This window comes from Agelaius phoeniceus, chromosome 7, assembly GCF_051311805.1.
Source record: "Agelaius phoeniceus isolate bAgePho1 chromosome 7, bAgePho1.hap1, whole genome shotgun sequence".
NCBI classification, from domain to species: Eukaryota; Metazoa; Chordata; class Aves; order Passeriformes; family Icteridae; genus Agelaius; species Agelaius phoeniceus.
In genome coordinates, this window is record NC_135271.1 from 22,902,446 (window position 1) to 22,915,328 (window position 12,883).

The 12,883-nt window shown below is 41.1% G+C and overlaps 2 protein-coding genes and 1 long non-coding RNA gene across 4 annotated transcripts in view; 1 reads left to right on the forward strand and 2 right to left on the reverse strand.

Annotated features, from left to right (window-relative positions):
- The window catches only part of COQ10B (coenzyme Q10B), a 15,309-nt gene continuing 2,426 nt past the window's right edge, over nucleotides 1-12,883 (forward strand). The window contains exons 1-5 of one of the 2 annotated variants that reach the window (XR_013183010.1): nucleotides 1-316; nucleotides 3,716-3,850; nucleotides 5,306-5,498; nucleotides 7,193-7,294; nucleotides 9,847-10,495. Coding sequence is in view for 1 of the 2 variants with exons in the window: in XM_054636562.2 (XP_054492537.1) it covers nucleotides 261-316; nucleotides 3,716-3,850; nucleotides 5,306-5,498; nucleotides 7,193-7,294; nucleotides 9,847-10,014 (654 nt within the window). In the remaining variant the exon portion in view is untranslated. Of the gene's footprint in view, nucleotides 317-3,715; nucleotides 3,851-5,305; nucleotides 5,499-7,192; nucleotides 7,295-9,846; nucleotides 11,062-12,883 lie in introns of those variants that run through there. The other variant, XM_054636562.2, reaches the window with a different exon arrangement.
- LOC143694505 (uncharacterized) lies at nucleotides 3,642-8,901 on the reverse strand. The gene is made up of 3 exons (XR_013183011.1): nucleotides 8,542-8,901; nucleotides 5,272-5,442; nucleotides 3,642-3,806 (listed from the first exon to the last, which is right to left on the reverse strand). It is a non-coding gene; the product is annotated as an uncharacterized LOC143694505 (long non-coding RNA).
- The window catches only part of HSPD1 (heat shock protein family D (Hsp60) member 1), a 9,367-nt gene continuing 8,658 nt past the window's right edge, over nucleotides 12,175-12,883 (reverse strand). The window contains exons 11-12 of the mRNA XM_054636557.2: nucleotides 12,664-12,842; nucleotides 12,175-12,574 (exon numbers count right to left, since the gene is read on the reverse strand). Of these exons, the coding sequence (XP_054492532.1) occupies nucleotides 12,422-12,574; nucleotides 12,664-12,842 (332 nt within the window). The 3' untranslated portion in view covers nucleotides 12,175-12,421. The remainder of the gene's footprint in view (nucleotides 12,575-12,663; nucleotides 12,843-12,883) is intronic.

Genomic DNA, 12,883 nt, shown 5'->3' on the forward strand with positions numbered 1-12,883 from the left:
GGGGGATGGGACGGACACGCGGACGGACACGGGGCCGGGCACGCGGACGGACACGGGGCCGAAGTCGCTCCCGCCGCTCGGTGGGGGCGCCCCCCGCGCTCAAGCCCAATTATGGCCGCGCGCGGGACTCGCGCGCCGCCGGGCCAATCAGGCGGGGCGCCGCGGCCGCGCGCGCTGTCCCGTGACCGCGCGCCCCCGCAGGCAGGGCGGGCAGCCCCGCGCCGGACGGGGCCACAGGCGGGCGCAGCAGCGCGGGCGGGATGGCGCGGAGCGGCGCGGCGCTCGGCAGGGCGCTGGCCACGGGGGCCGCCGCCAGGTACGCGGGGCGAGGCGCGGATACCGCGGGCGTGACAGAGAGGGGCCGCGTTCCCGGTTAGAAACTCGCCTGCTCTTTGCCCGAGACAGTGGCGGAGTTGGGAGCAATCCGTCCAAAAGGATTTAAAAACTGAGGGAGCGCCCGGATGTTTTCCGCTTCAGATAATGCAACAAGTTCCTTCTCACCTGAACATGTGTAAAGCTGGCTGCAAAAGCTTGAGATAAAAAATATGCTTTGGTGAAGAGCTAACCTTTCATCTGAAAGAAAAAACAGCAAGCAGATGAGAGAGTGCGATTTGAAAATCTTTGTATAAAAGGTTCACCTGCTACCACTGTTACGGTAGTGCTGCTGTGAGAGGGATTGGGAGAGGGATGGAGTCTCACCATGGCAGTGCTGCTGTGTTTCTTTATCAAACTCTGTCATCCTCATAAAAACTGTCAAAAGGTGAAACAGGGATTGGTTCATGATGTCAAATTTCATGCAGTCATTTGACAAAACTGTTAACTGTGCAGTGGTAAAATGTAACATTGGACCACACTTTTTACTGTATATTCTTTGTGGTATAATCTCAGTGTCGTGTCTGCAATATTAAATTCGTTCAGTCCTGGTCAACCAAATAGCTGTTTTAAAGAGTAATTTATTAGAGTCCTCAGGGCAAAATCAATTGCTGGAAGCGTGTTTGGTATAAGGAAACCCATTAAGTAACTGCTTGCAAACTCAGTTTAAAAATGTTTCTAGTGGAAGCTGCAAGGATCTTGGCAGCTGGCTTTAAGCAAGCACAAGCTGGATCAAACCCAGTGCTGTGCTACCTGGAGCCTTGGAGCTGGGGACGCCTCACTGCTGCAGTTGTCCCCTGGATGCACTCTGTACCTGCTGCCAGCTCGGCAGGACCTCACCGTGCTCATTAGCAGGCTTCAAGGGCTCAGGTGGTAAATTAGTCTCATGTGCTTATTCAGACTGAGATGCTAGTGAGGACACTTGCTGGTACACTCATTTTTTTGGGATACAAGCAGCTGTTGGCAAAGAATTTGAATGGGATCAACTCGTGCCTCACAGACCATAAAGTCAGATATCACTAACCTGATGAAAGTATCAGCTGGGTTACTGTAAATATATTTACCCTGGCATGCTCCTGGCACTAATTTCAATGTTTACATGGAGGAGTTAAGAGAGCCATTTTTTCAAAAAAGTTAATCTTCAGGCTTAGAAAATTGTGTAGTTATAAAAAAAAATATATTAAAAAAATCACAGAATATGGATCACTTACATGTGCATGTCATACTCCAGAAATGCTTCCTTTTCAGGTCATGGGAGTTGGGTGGTCCTCAAGTGCTCAGGGAGGAAGCAGTGAGTGGGAGTGAGTGGAGATGCTTCTGTCACTGGCAGGAGATAAATACAGAGGTGGCAGGTGTGTCTGAATTCTAGAATGGGCTTGGTTTTTCTTCAGAGGCCCAGGTCAGGTTCACAAAAAGGCATGACAGTCCATGGAAACCAAAGGATTCTTAAAGAGATCTGCTTCCCTGACCTGGGAGCCAGCCCAGCACATTCTCACAGCATCTGTTCTTCAGATAAAACTGGGAGAGGGATGGAGTCTCACCATACTTGTTAGCATTACAGCCTCTTAACCTTGCCTTCCTCGAGTGGCAAGGACACAGTCTTTCAGCAGCTGAGAGATTATTTGGAGGGATTGTTTCTCAGCCCTGTGGCTGAAACAAGTTCAGATACAACTGCATGAAACAATAGACTGGCACGGCATTACAGTAAAAAACAAACCAAGAGCCAAACCCTGGTGACTGGTTTGGACTGTGTCCTGTACATAGCCCCAGGTAATGGAATTTAAATCAGCTGTGCAGAATGAGGTCTGCTCCACACATTTGAACACCTTCTGTGAATCTGGTTGAGGCAGCTACAATGTTGCTGGCATTCTTCCAGTATTCCTGTCAAAGCTTTTCCTTCTTGTATGGTCTGTCTGGAAAAAACAGACTTTGTCCACATCCCTTGAGATACTGTTACAAACATTTGCAGAGTTGTCTAAAGGCTTTTAAAGTGGACCTATCCCCTCTTAATTTTGATGCAATACTTCTGTACCATTTTAGTTTCTTTTCAACTGCAGTGATTACAGTGTGTTTTCAGGCATCATGCTTCATATATCCCAGTTGGATAGTTGGTTTTTAGAAGTCTGTACAGATTGTTTCTAACCAGCTGCTAATGATGATTATTTTTCTCTAAATTCTACCAGTTTGTTATTTACCTGACTCCTAATACAGTGACCATGTAAGTTTATGTGCTCAGTCATGGGTAACTACTGTATTTCATTAAAATTCTAAATTATGCTGATTTTTAAAGAACATATTGCTAATTTAAATTAAATTTAGTTCAAAATTGGTAACTAATTTGCTGACTAATTTGGTGCTTGGTAAAAAAAAAAAAATTAAAAAGGGCATTTACCTGTTCATTGTGTCTAAAAAACTAACAACCAACCAAACCCCAAAGAAGCCTAGTTCTGAGTAAAAGAGGTTGGCTCAATTTTTAACCACGTGAATCTACAAGTATAGTCCTGAATATATAGTTAGAGGAAGATGAGTAAAAGACCTGGGTTACTTGTTAGCTGTGTTTGTAGATTCATTGTGGGCAAATAGTGGCATTTTTACTTTCCTGATGCCAAAATTCAGAGCTTCTCAGGCAGCTTTTTGCATCTTGACTGACCTGATCTGAGGAAAAGCAGTGATTTAGCAGAACTGTTAAACATGGTGAATATTTGTTAGATTTTAGTGTAGATGTTCACTGAGAACACAGAGGTGCAGTCTTAGAATCACTAGTACTTTTAAAGGTAATTTTGTAAGTTTTTCTTCTGAAAACACTGCATTCAAGGTTCTGGTGATATTTTCTGAAGGAAATGTTGAAAGCTGTGTAAACAAAGCACCTCCTGAAAGACTTTCAAATGAAATTGTCCTTTTAAGAGAAGAGTGGCAGCAGAGGGATCACAGCAGAGTTCACCATTTCCAAGTGAAACCCTCTCTACTTTGTGTATTCCAAAAGGGTAAAGCATTGCAAACTATGCCTCGTTTTTGCTATTAAGAAAGCCTCTTCTGCAGGCTCAGTGCATGTGAGACTTGGGCATGAACTCAAGCTGCCATGCAGCCAGTGCTTAATGAGGCCCTTTGTATTGCACTCTGCCAGTTACTTCTGGCATGGCTGAGGGCTATTTTTAGTTCCTCTTAGGGGAAAAAAAACGGGGCCCCTTGTGTGTTTGACAGTTTATATTGTCACAAGCCTTTGTTTTTCCATCTGGCTGACATTCTCTATAATGTTATACAAGAGATGCTTTGTCTTACCTGAATGCATTGTTATTTATTTTGCTGATATCAAACACATCTAAAAACATTTTCCCTGTTTCAGGCACTTGGCTTCTTGTGGTATTCTGATGACCAGAAATTCTCCTGTAATGAGCCATACTTTTTCAAGAAACTTCTTCAATGTTGCTGCACCACTAACAAATAAAAGAAAAGAATATTCTGAAAGAAGAATTATAGGGTTTGTATAAGACTGTGGAAAGATGCTTTAAATGCTTATTGATTTTGTATTTGCTGTAATTAATCCAAAACATTAGTAGTTCAGAAGACTGGGTATCCCTGAAGACACATGTCCCTAAGACTCTGGAGCATAGAAAGGAGTTTTGACTTTCAGAATTCGTACAGATTACGTTTACCAGCCTGAAAGTTAATATAAAAAAGTAGGAACCCAAAGCCCTTGGCCCATAGCAAGAAAGAGCAGAAATAACTGTTCCATTCCATGACAAAACAAAACCAACCTTGAAATGGAGTAATACACTAAGATTTTAATCTAGTAAAATGTGAATAAATCAACAGGTGTTAAAACCCTGTTCCATTCTCTCCCAAACACATGCTAAAGTTTGCACTTACATTATATTATACTTCTCAAGATTTTCTTATTTCTTTAAAAGAAGAAAAGTAATTAGTTCTGTGATAAAGAAACTTCACACAGAAAAAGATTTTGAAACCTTGTTTGCCTTAGAGCTAGTGGGAAAATCCCAGTTTATGCAATGATACTGGGATTTGCCCAGTCTCTGGTTCACAACAGTATGAACTTTTTTTTAGCATATTTTGTTACTATACTTAACATTCCTTTTTTTGATAGTTCTTGAACTGCAGCAGGTCTTGCCTAGTCACTCAAAGAGGGCCTTTGTCCCATAGTCCTCACTGCTAAGTGCTGTTGAACATATGCTTCATTTTAAAGGAAATTAAGCACATGCTTAATCCCATCTGTTTCAGAGTCAGAATGAAAAATTAAAACCCATAGCTATGTAATACTTTGCCATGTTACAGCAGAATCAGCTAAAATGTTGCCCTAATAGTGTTTCATCTGATTTCAATATCCTGCCTGAGCAGGGGTGTTGGACAAAATAAGGTCCAGAGGTCCCTTCCAACATCAGCCATTCTGTGATGCTGGAAGGTTTTCCCATTGCATCTGGTTTTTAATTAAGCTTTTATTTGGGCTCAAATTAGGAAGGTGGTGCTCCTTTGTTTAAACCTTAGGAAATTTAGTACTTGAGTTTTGGTACACCTTGTTTTGGGAGCCATGAAGTGTGGATTTTTTTTTTTTTTGGTGCAATGTCCAACATCTGCCTAAATGAAGACACAGCTGTGCTGGAAAAAATGTTTACATTTGTAGAGTATGCATGTTTAGCTGATATTGCAGAAAGTAGCAGGCACTAGGTTCATTATTCACTAAAGTTACTGCTGGATGGTGTGTGATATTTTGCTTCTTTATGCAAAAAGCAATTACCAGTGTATTACTTTCCTTTCCTCTTAATTAGCAAAGCTGCATTTTCAATTTCCAAAATCAATGGTAGTGAATATGTCCACCTTTCAACTGCCTATGCCACATATACCATCTTTGATAGTAATTTTAGTAGTAATTTGAAGCTTAAATACCTTGTAACTGTAATGTTCCTGTGTCCATTTCCAGGTATTCCATGCAGGAAATGTATGAAGTTGTTGCTGTTGTGGAGAATTACAAACTCTTTGTTCCTTGGTGTAAAAAGTCAGACATACTCTCGAGGCGCTCTGGGTACTGCAAAGCAGAGCTAGAAATAGGATTCCCTCCTGTAGTAGAGAGATACACATCAATTGTAACCCTAGTGAGACCACATTTAGTTAAGGTAATTGCATTTTTCTTTTCTCCTATTGAAAATAACCATAATCTTCCTTAACTTTTGTTTGTTGAAATTTGAATATTCCAGGAATGTCTTGCCTTAAAACAAAATCAATGCTGGAAGTTCTTTGTGTGGCTCAACACTTGTGTTGCTTTTCTTTAAAGACTTTGAATAAACTGGGGAGAATTTGAATGTGTTGTACAACAACCTGCCACATGAGGGAGGAGAGGAAATCACTTTTTAGTTTGTCTTTATTGGCAAAGCTGGGAGCCATTAAATGAAGATATTAACGTTTTTGCTTGGGGTTTTTTTGGTTGTTTTTTTTTTGTTTAAATTTTGTCCGAGCCTCTCTGAATGCAAAATAAGTACTCAGTTAAAAGTTGTCAGACAACTCTAGCTTCTGATGCCTTAATGAATAATAATGACTCATCTGTCATTACTTTTCTTCTCACAATTTTAACTAGTTAATATGAAAAGCCTAAAAAAAAGGCTAAGCTTCAGTACAATGTGCTGAAGAGATGGTTATTCAATATATTGATGAGAAGAAAGAAGTGTGGATTTAAAGTCAGTTTTTTTTACAATTAATTTGTTCATAAGAGAAGCGGTTATATTTTTCCTTTCAGCTTTTCAAGAGCAATAATTAAGAGAAAAGTAGAAAAGTATCAAGTAAAATATTTTAAATTATGCCTGGATGTTCTATTTATTTGTCTTATATGTTCAAACCTGTTTTCATAAGGAAAAAAAGTGGTGAGGAAAGCCATTTCTTCAGACTGCCTCCCCCGAGGCTCATTAGCCTTTTCTCTGCTGCAATTACTTTTCCTAGAGGTTTACATTATGTCCACAGAGCTGCAGGAACATTTCTAGGGAAGTGATTGTGTGCTTGGATCATTTCACTGTCCTCCCAAGTAACTCCAGGCAAAGGAACCTTGTGTGCTGCTCAGGCACAAAATGGGAATGGGTTTGTTGCTTAAGGTTTCCCCCTTTTTAGGGCTTAAACAATGGAAAAATCAGATTGGTAACAGCAGTTTTTGCTGAGGGGGAAAGAATGGAGTGAGTTTGCTACTTTAAGACTGGGAGAAAGGGGAACACACTGGCAGTTTTCCCATTTTTCCTGCTGTTTTGATAGCAGTTGGGAAAAGCAGGCCCAGCATTTTGTATCTAATCTTCCCTCTACTCCTTCCCTTTCTGATATAGAAGTAGCAAGGCCACGCATTATCTCATTCCTGGAAAGAGAAATGTAGGTGTTTTGTGCTGGTGATTAGTCTCTGAGATGAGTCACCTCAGCACAGCTCTCCAAGCCAAACAACACCTATTCCCTGGGGGCAGTCTGTTGGAGCAGAGCTCCTTGGGCTAACAATGAGAACTTGTAAAAAAATGACCCAAGAAAAAGTTACAGAAATTTTCTCTACGAATTCCAAGCCAGTTGAGGTTATGTATTTGGATGTTCTGTACATCATGCCACAGATCTGTGTTATGACACTTAGACACAGTATTTTCCTCTGCCTTGGAAGGACCTCAGTTATTTTGCCATAATTGACATCTTTTCATATTGGATTTCATGCTGGCTGTGCTGTAAGAACAGGTTTAACTATGCCACAACCATCACTATTTAACAAAATGTAAACACAAGCTTCAGTAATACCTGTTTGTCACATTTGTAAAAGCCTAATTGTAGCTTGATTTTCAAAACTTTATTTTAGGCATCATGCACAGATGGAAAACTCTTTAATCACTTGGAAACAGTGTGGCGTTTGAGCCCTGGTATCCCTGGTTATCCAAGGACATGTACATTGGATTTTTCAGTAAGTATGGTAATTAAAACTACCACATGCTAGGAGCAGCACATAGAAACACTTATCTTCAACTGAGGGCGCTTTTTAAAATGCCTCTACTACTTCTTTCAACACTTAGACACAGAAAACAAGTTAGCTTTAGTCAGTTCTGTCCAAAAAATATTTTGCAAACTTTACTGTTGGAAACCACTTCAGTATTGTTCAGAAACAGCAGCCCTCTGTGAGGTGTCCATGTGTCATGAAACAGTCTGGGACAGGCACCTCTCACCCTACAGTTCTAAACACATTGAAGTTTTTAGACAGTCCAGTGCAGGAGAAATGCTAAATATACTTTGCTATATTCTTTAATCACTCTACAACCTAAATGCTCTTGGGACCAGCAAGTCAGTGTCCTGCCATCTGTCCTGTTTGGGCTGCAGTTTGGTCAGTTGAATTTCCTGTCTTCCAGTTTTACTCTTTCACGTATTTTAAGCCTTACTCCTTCCTTCTCTAATACAAGTGTAATAGATTTTTGCTGTCTCTAATCTATGATGGGATATCACTGCAGCCCAAAAGTACTGCTCTTTAATTCCAGTACCTGATTTAGCCCGATTTCACTCCCAGAAAAGCTGTTTCCATTCCAGCTACTGCTTTTCCGTGTTGTCTGATTTGTCTGCCATCACATTTTTTTCTTGCATTTTATAACAAAGTGTGTAACAAAGCATTGAGCTGGGGGTTGTAACAGGCTGCTAAAGTACACAGAGCTGGGCTAATCCTGCTGCCATCTGCTGGAATGTCCTGCTTTGAAAATTGTCTTCAGTGAATAGGAAAAAGCTTTTGGAGTATTTTTAAACTAGCACATTAACCTCCTTGGGTTATTAACTTTCAGCTTAATACTATATTGCACTTCATGCAGTTCAACAGTAAAAATTAATCTACAGGTATTCAAAGAACCACAATTTTTAATGGTTTGCATGTTATGTGCTCATGTTATTTGTATTTATTTAAGCAAATAAGTGTCAGTTCTTTCTACTAACATATATAAGCTATCTTTTAACCCAAGCCATAAATCAGTTAGAAAACTTGAATTAAACAACTATTTAAAGCCTACATTCTACATACAGGCTCTGTGAGAAAACAGCACCACACCTCCACAAACCAAAGCCACATTTTGACATTTCAGCTCAAGAACTTCAGTTAAATGGAATCAAAACGGAACTGAATATGGACATTTTTATTTTCTTGGGGGAACACTATCAACACATCTTACTGCTTACCCTGTTTGAAGGCAGCAAAGGAAGCCAGTGCAGTTGGCTGAGCTGAACCTCTGCCAGTTCCTGCCCTGCTACTCCTTGCCTCTGGGCACGTGCAGGCAGGGATGATAAACATTTCACAACTAATTCCTCAAAACAGGCCCTGCAATTACAGATATTCCAGAGAAAACTTCAACTTAATAATGCTTGTTTGCTTTAGAAAATGTTATTTGAGTTTTGAGCTATGCTGGTTCCCACAAGCTGCTGTATCCTGTTGTGCCAGCCTGATTCCAGGAGACATCCACATACAACAGGGAACTTTTCCTACTTTGGTTTCAGCTCTGAAATTATTTAGTTCATAGACTGAAGCACACCACCATTTTTACCACCTGCAACTTCATTAATGCATACCATACCTTAAGATTGACATAATTGCTGAACACAATGCCAGACTCCACATCCCCACTTGCAGAACTCTGCATGCCCTCAATGACAGCTCTCAGACTGGCAAGAGGCACGTTAATTTTATTGATGCTTGAGGTCAAGCAAATGTAAATGAAGCTACACTTGGTTTATGGGCCAAGCTGTTTAATTACTTCTGTGCAACTGCTTTGCTGTTAACATGCATTGCTCATAGGGAATTGGGGCTGTAATTGCTCCTTGTGGCATTAAATCTGAATTTTTCAGGAATTATAAAAATTACGTTACTCCCAATCCATTTCATTGACTGCTGGTGTCAGGTTGGGAGTGGGAGCTGTTCAGGTGGGAGATGTGACACACAAACCAAATCTGTAATTTTAGCCATTACACTGCTTGTTTGAACCTACCAGAACTACTGCCACCAAAAGGAAGGACTGATTTAAAATATTGGCATTTAATAGGTAACTGTTTCAAGTCACTTTTAAGTTTCTTGGGCATGCTTCAGCTTACCTGTTAATCTGTTGTCTTGCCATGCAGGATTTTCTTCGACAACTTTTGTCCCTGAAGTGAATTCTGTGCACAAAATAAGTTATTGTTTGTCAGTAGTTTGTCATTACCCCAAACCTCTTGTAATGAACCATTTATAAAAGAAAAGACAGCTTAGGTAAATGTAAATGACTACTTCAGAGAACTGAGAGGATTCTTCTAATGGAAAAGCCCAGAAGTAAAGTACTTAGACCTAGAAACATGGGTTTCCTTCTCAACCACATTCACCTATTCCTCAGTTTTAACTGTTCTGTAACTTACCTGCAGCCTTCACTGGAGATTCTTTAACAGAATTGTCTATTTGTAACAGCATTTTACAACAGTATATATAGGAAAAATAATTATCTTTTATTTTTTAAACAGATTTCTTTTGAATTTCGTTCACTTCTACACTCAAAACTTGCTACACTATTTTTTGATGAAGTTGTAAAGCAGATGGTTGCTGCCTTTGAAAGAAGAGCATCCAAACTCCACGGCCCAGAAACCAGCATCCCTCGGGAGCTGATGCTGCATGAAGTTCATCAGACGTAAAGGGAAGAAGGGAAGCTGTAACAACCTCAGCCATAAACTTGTTTGTACGCCTCACTTGTACAAAGTGCCGTGCTCCTCCTTTGGGGCATTCATTTCTTATCTGAGCCTGGGTGTGATCTTACCCTGTGCCAAACACACCTGCTCAGACAGACAGACATGGAATGTTCAAAAGCTGCAATCAAGTGCAGCTCAAAGCCTTATCAGTACCAGACACCTGGCAGCTCCTGTAACCCAGGCTATCTCGGCTGCCGTTAACGCCAAACGGCTCCTGGAATCACAGCCCAAGCTCTGCCTTAGCCAAGCTCCTGGCGTTTTTCAGCACTGTAACTTATTAACTCAGCTTGGTGGGAATGTAACTTCAGAGCATCAACTCAGCCAGCTCTGCCCAGGCAGAGGCCAACTGACACACTGCCTTCCCAGAGAATGGCACAGCTTGGCAGCCATTGAGGAGTGGTGCTTTGAATTCAAATGAATGGCAGAGGTAAGTCAGGGATCTCCCATTGCCCCTAGAGTGACCAGCAACTGCTTTCTAACTCCCCTCATTTTCAGGGATGAATTGCATAAGGAGCACTGTAATCCGAGTGCAGCAGTCTCAGCCACAGCCAGTGGTGCCCAGTGTACGTTTGGCAGGCTGAACTTGCTCCTTGCCACTCCTTCCCTGGTACATGCTGCACTTTGGTTACCTCCATCTCGCCTAATGCAAACAGAACACCTTAAAGCAAGGTTTACCTCTGAGAACCAGGTACCTGTGCTGTCCTCCCTGGAAGCAGGTAACAAGAGGCCCTGTGCTTCCTTGCAGACAAGAACAGCCAAGGCCATCTGTCATCATAAATCATTGTAAGAGAGCACTAAACCTTCATTCTTTGAGGTTTTTCAGTACCATACTCCCAACGGTGATAATATCATCCTGATTACATACACGTTCACTACTTCTACTCTTGAATGTTCTCTTCCCAGTCTCTAAAAAAACCAAGTGAATAGGTTTGAACAGATTCTAACTCCTTATTTTATGCTGCCTTGCATTACTAAATTTCCTTACTGAAATTAGGTGAAGCTTCAGGCCAGGTGCTGAAGCTGGTCCTTTCTCTGCAGCACATGTAATCCATATGGTTAATTAAGAACAGCATATTAAATAACATAGAAAGGTATGTTTCAAAATAAAGACACCCCTGAAAGAGTTTCAGATAATTTTACTTAAAATTAGAATGTCACACATCCCATCTGTGGAAGGATAGTTCTTATTAAGGGCAGGAAGCTGAGGAAAGCAACAGGTGGATTTAAGGTCATTTGTACAGAACTGAGAAGTTGTAAAGCAGTTTTGATTGAGGTAATCAAGTATAAACATACACAAGTTTGGGAACACCATTGTTCTGCAGGCTGGAAAGCAGAAAAGACAGCACAATGTTAGTGGTGGTGCCACGTCAAAGAACACAGAAAGAGGCAAAGCAACATTTCTAGTGCAAAATCACTAAATCCTGCACCTCTTACCAGAAAGGAGGAAGGTAAGAATGGAAGGCTCAAGGTGAGGAGGTAATCACATATTACACCTGAGCAAAGGAAGGATCTAAAAACCCCAGAACCCTTTCTTAGCAAAGACTCACCTGTTTGATACCTCAGGGCACTTCTCTTCCCCTGGGACTGTGAAAGGTGCACTGGGCCTGTTCCAGCACGTGAAACAACCAGATAGGGCAAAATAAAGTCAGTGCACGTGCCTTGTTTTCAGAGCATTGTTTAATATTTCAAAGAACTGTAGTGCAGTTCAGCTTAGATATTTCTTACCAAAATTAAAGCACTTGCATTTCTGAGAAACATTCTAGACAAAGGAATGTTTCTCGGACTGAAATGCCCTGTCATTTTTTCAAGCATAAGTGTCAATTTCTACTACATCTTAGAAGCAACAGCAGGCTCTCCAGGCTCTCCCATAACTATGGCTTGGTGTGCAGATGAAGGAGGTGATACATTTTGTAACTTTTGAGCAGTTTATTACATAAAGGTCACATAACTCTATTTGCCTACTTTGTACACAATTGTCTAGTCTCACGCACAGTGGCTTCCAAGTTCTTTCTAGTACTGGCAAGCACCAAGAAATTCTGAAATAGAATATCAAGTGCCTTAATTAAGTTCAAATCAGGACCTTGGTAGATGGATCTTGCAACCCAGTTATCAGGAATGTACAAATGTCTTTATTCAAAAAATACAAAATAAATTATCTGTAGGCATGGACAATGACTGTAAACAATTACACGTGTGTTAAATGAAATCCGGTAACTGATGGTTACAGTGATTCTTTTCAACACCAGCCTCACTTCAGTCACTATCCATCCTCTCACACTGATAGCTCAAGTTTTTGAAGTCAGAACTGTCAGTCTTCAACAGCACAGCTCATGATGCATCCCTACCCCAGGAATTAGAACATGCCACCTCCCATGCCTCCACCCATCCCACCCATTCCTCCCATTGCTGGCTCCTTTTCTTCTTTAGGAACTTCAGTCACCACTGCCTCTGCTGTTGATAGGAGAGATGCAACACCTGCGGCATCCATCAGAGCAGTTCTCACAACCTAAAAATAAGCAAGAAACTACTTAAAACCTGCTGACCATCACAGGAGGTGGGAGGAAGCAAAGCTGAGAATTAAGAGCTTTAGGTTACCTTAGTTGGGTCTATGATTCCTTTTTCTACCATATTTACAAAGTCCCCAAGCATTGCATCGTAGCCAACTTCTGACGGGCTCTGCAGGATTTTTTCAACTATCAATGATCCTTCCACACCAGCATTCTTTGCGATAGTCATTGCTGGGATTCTCAGTGTTCTCTTGATTATTTCAATGCCTGCAAGAAACAGGATAGCTGGAGCTCCATGTACAAAAACC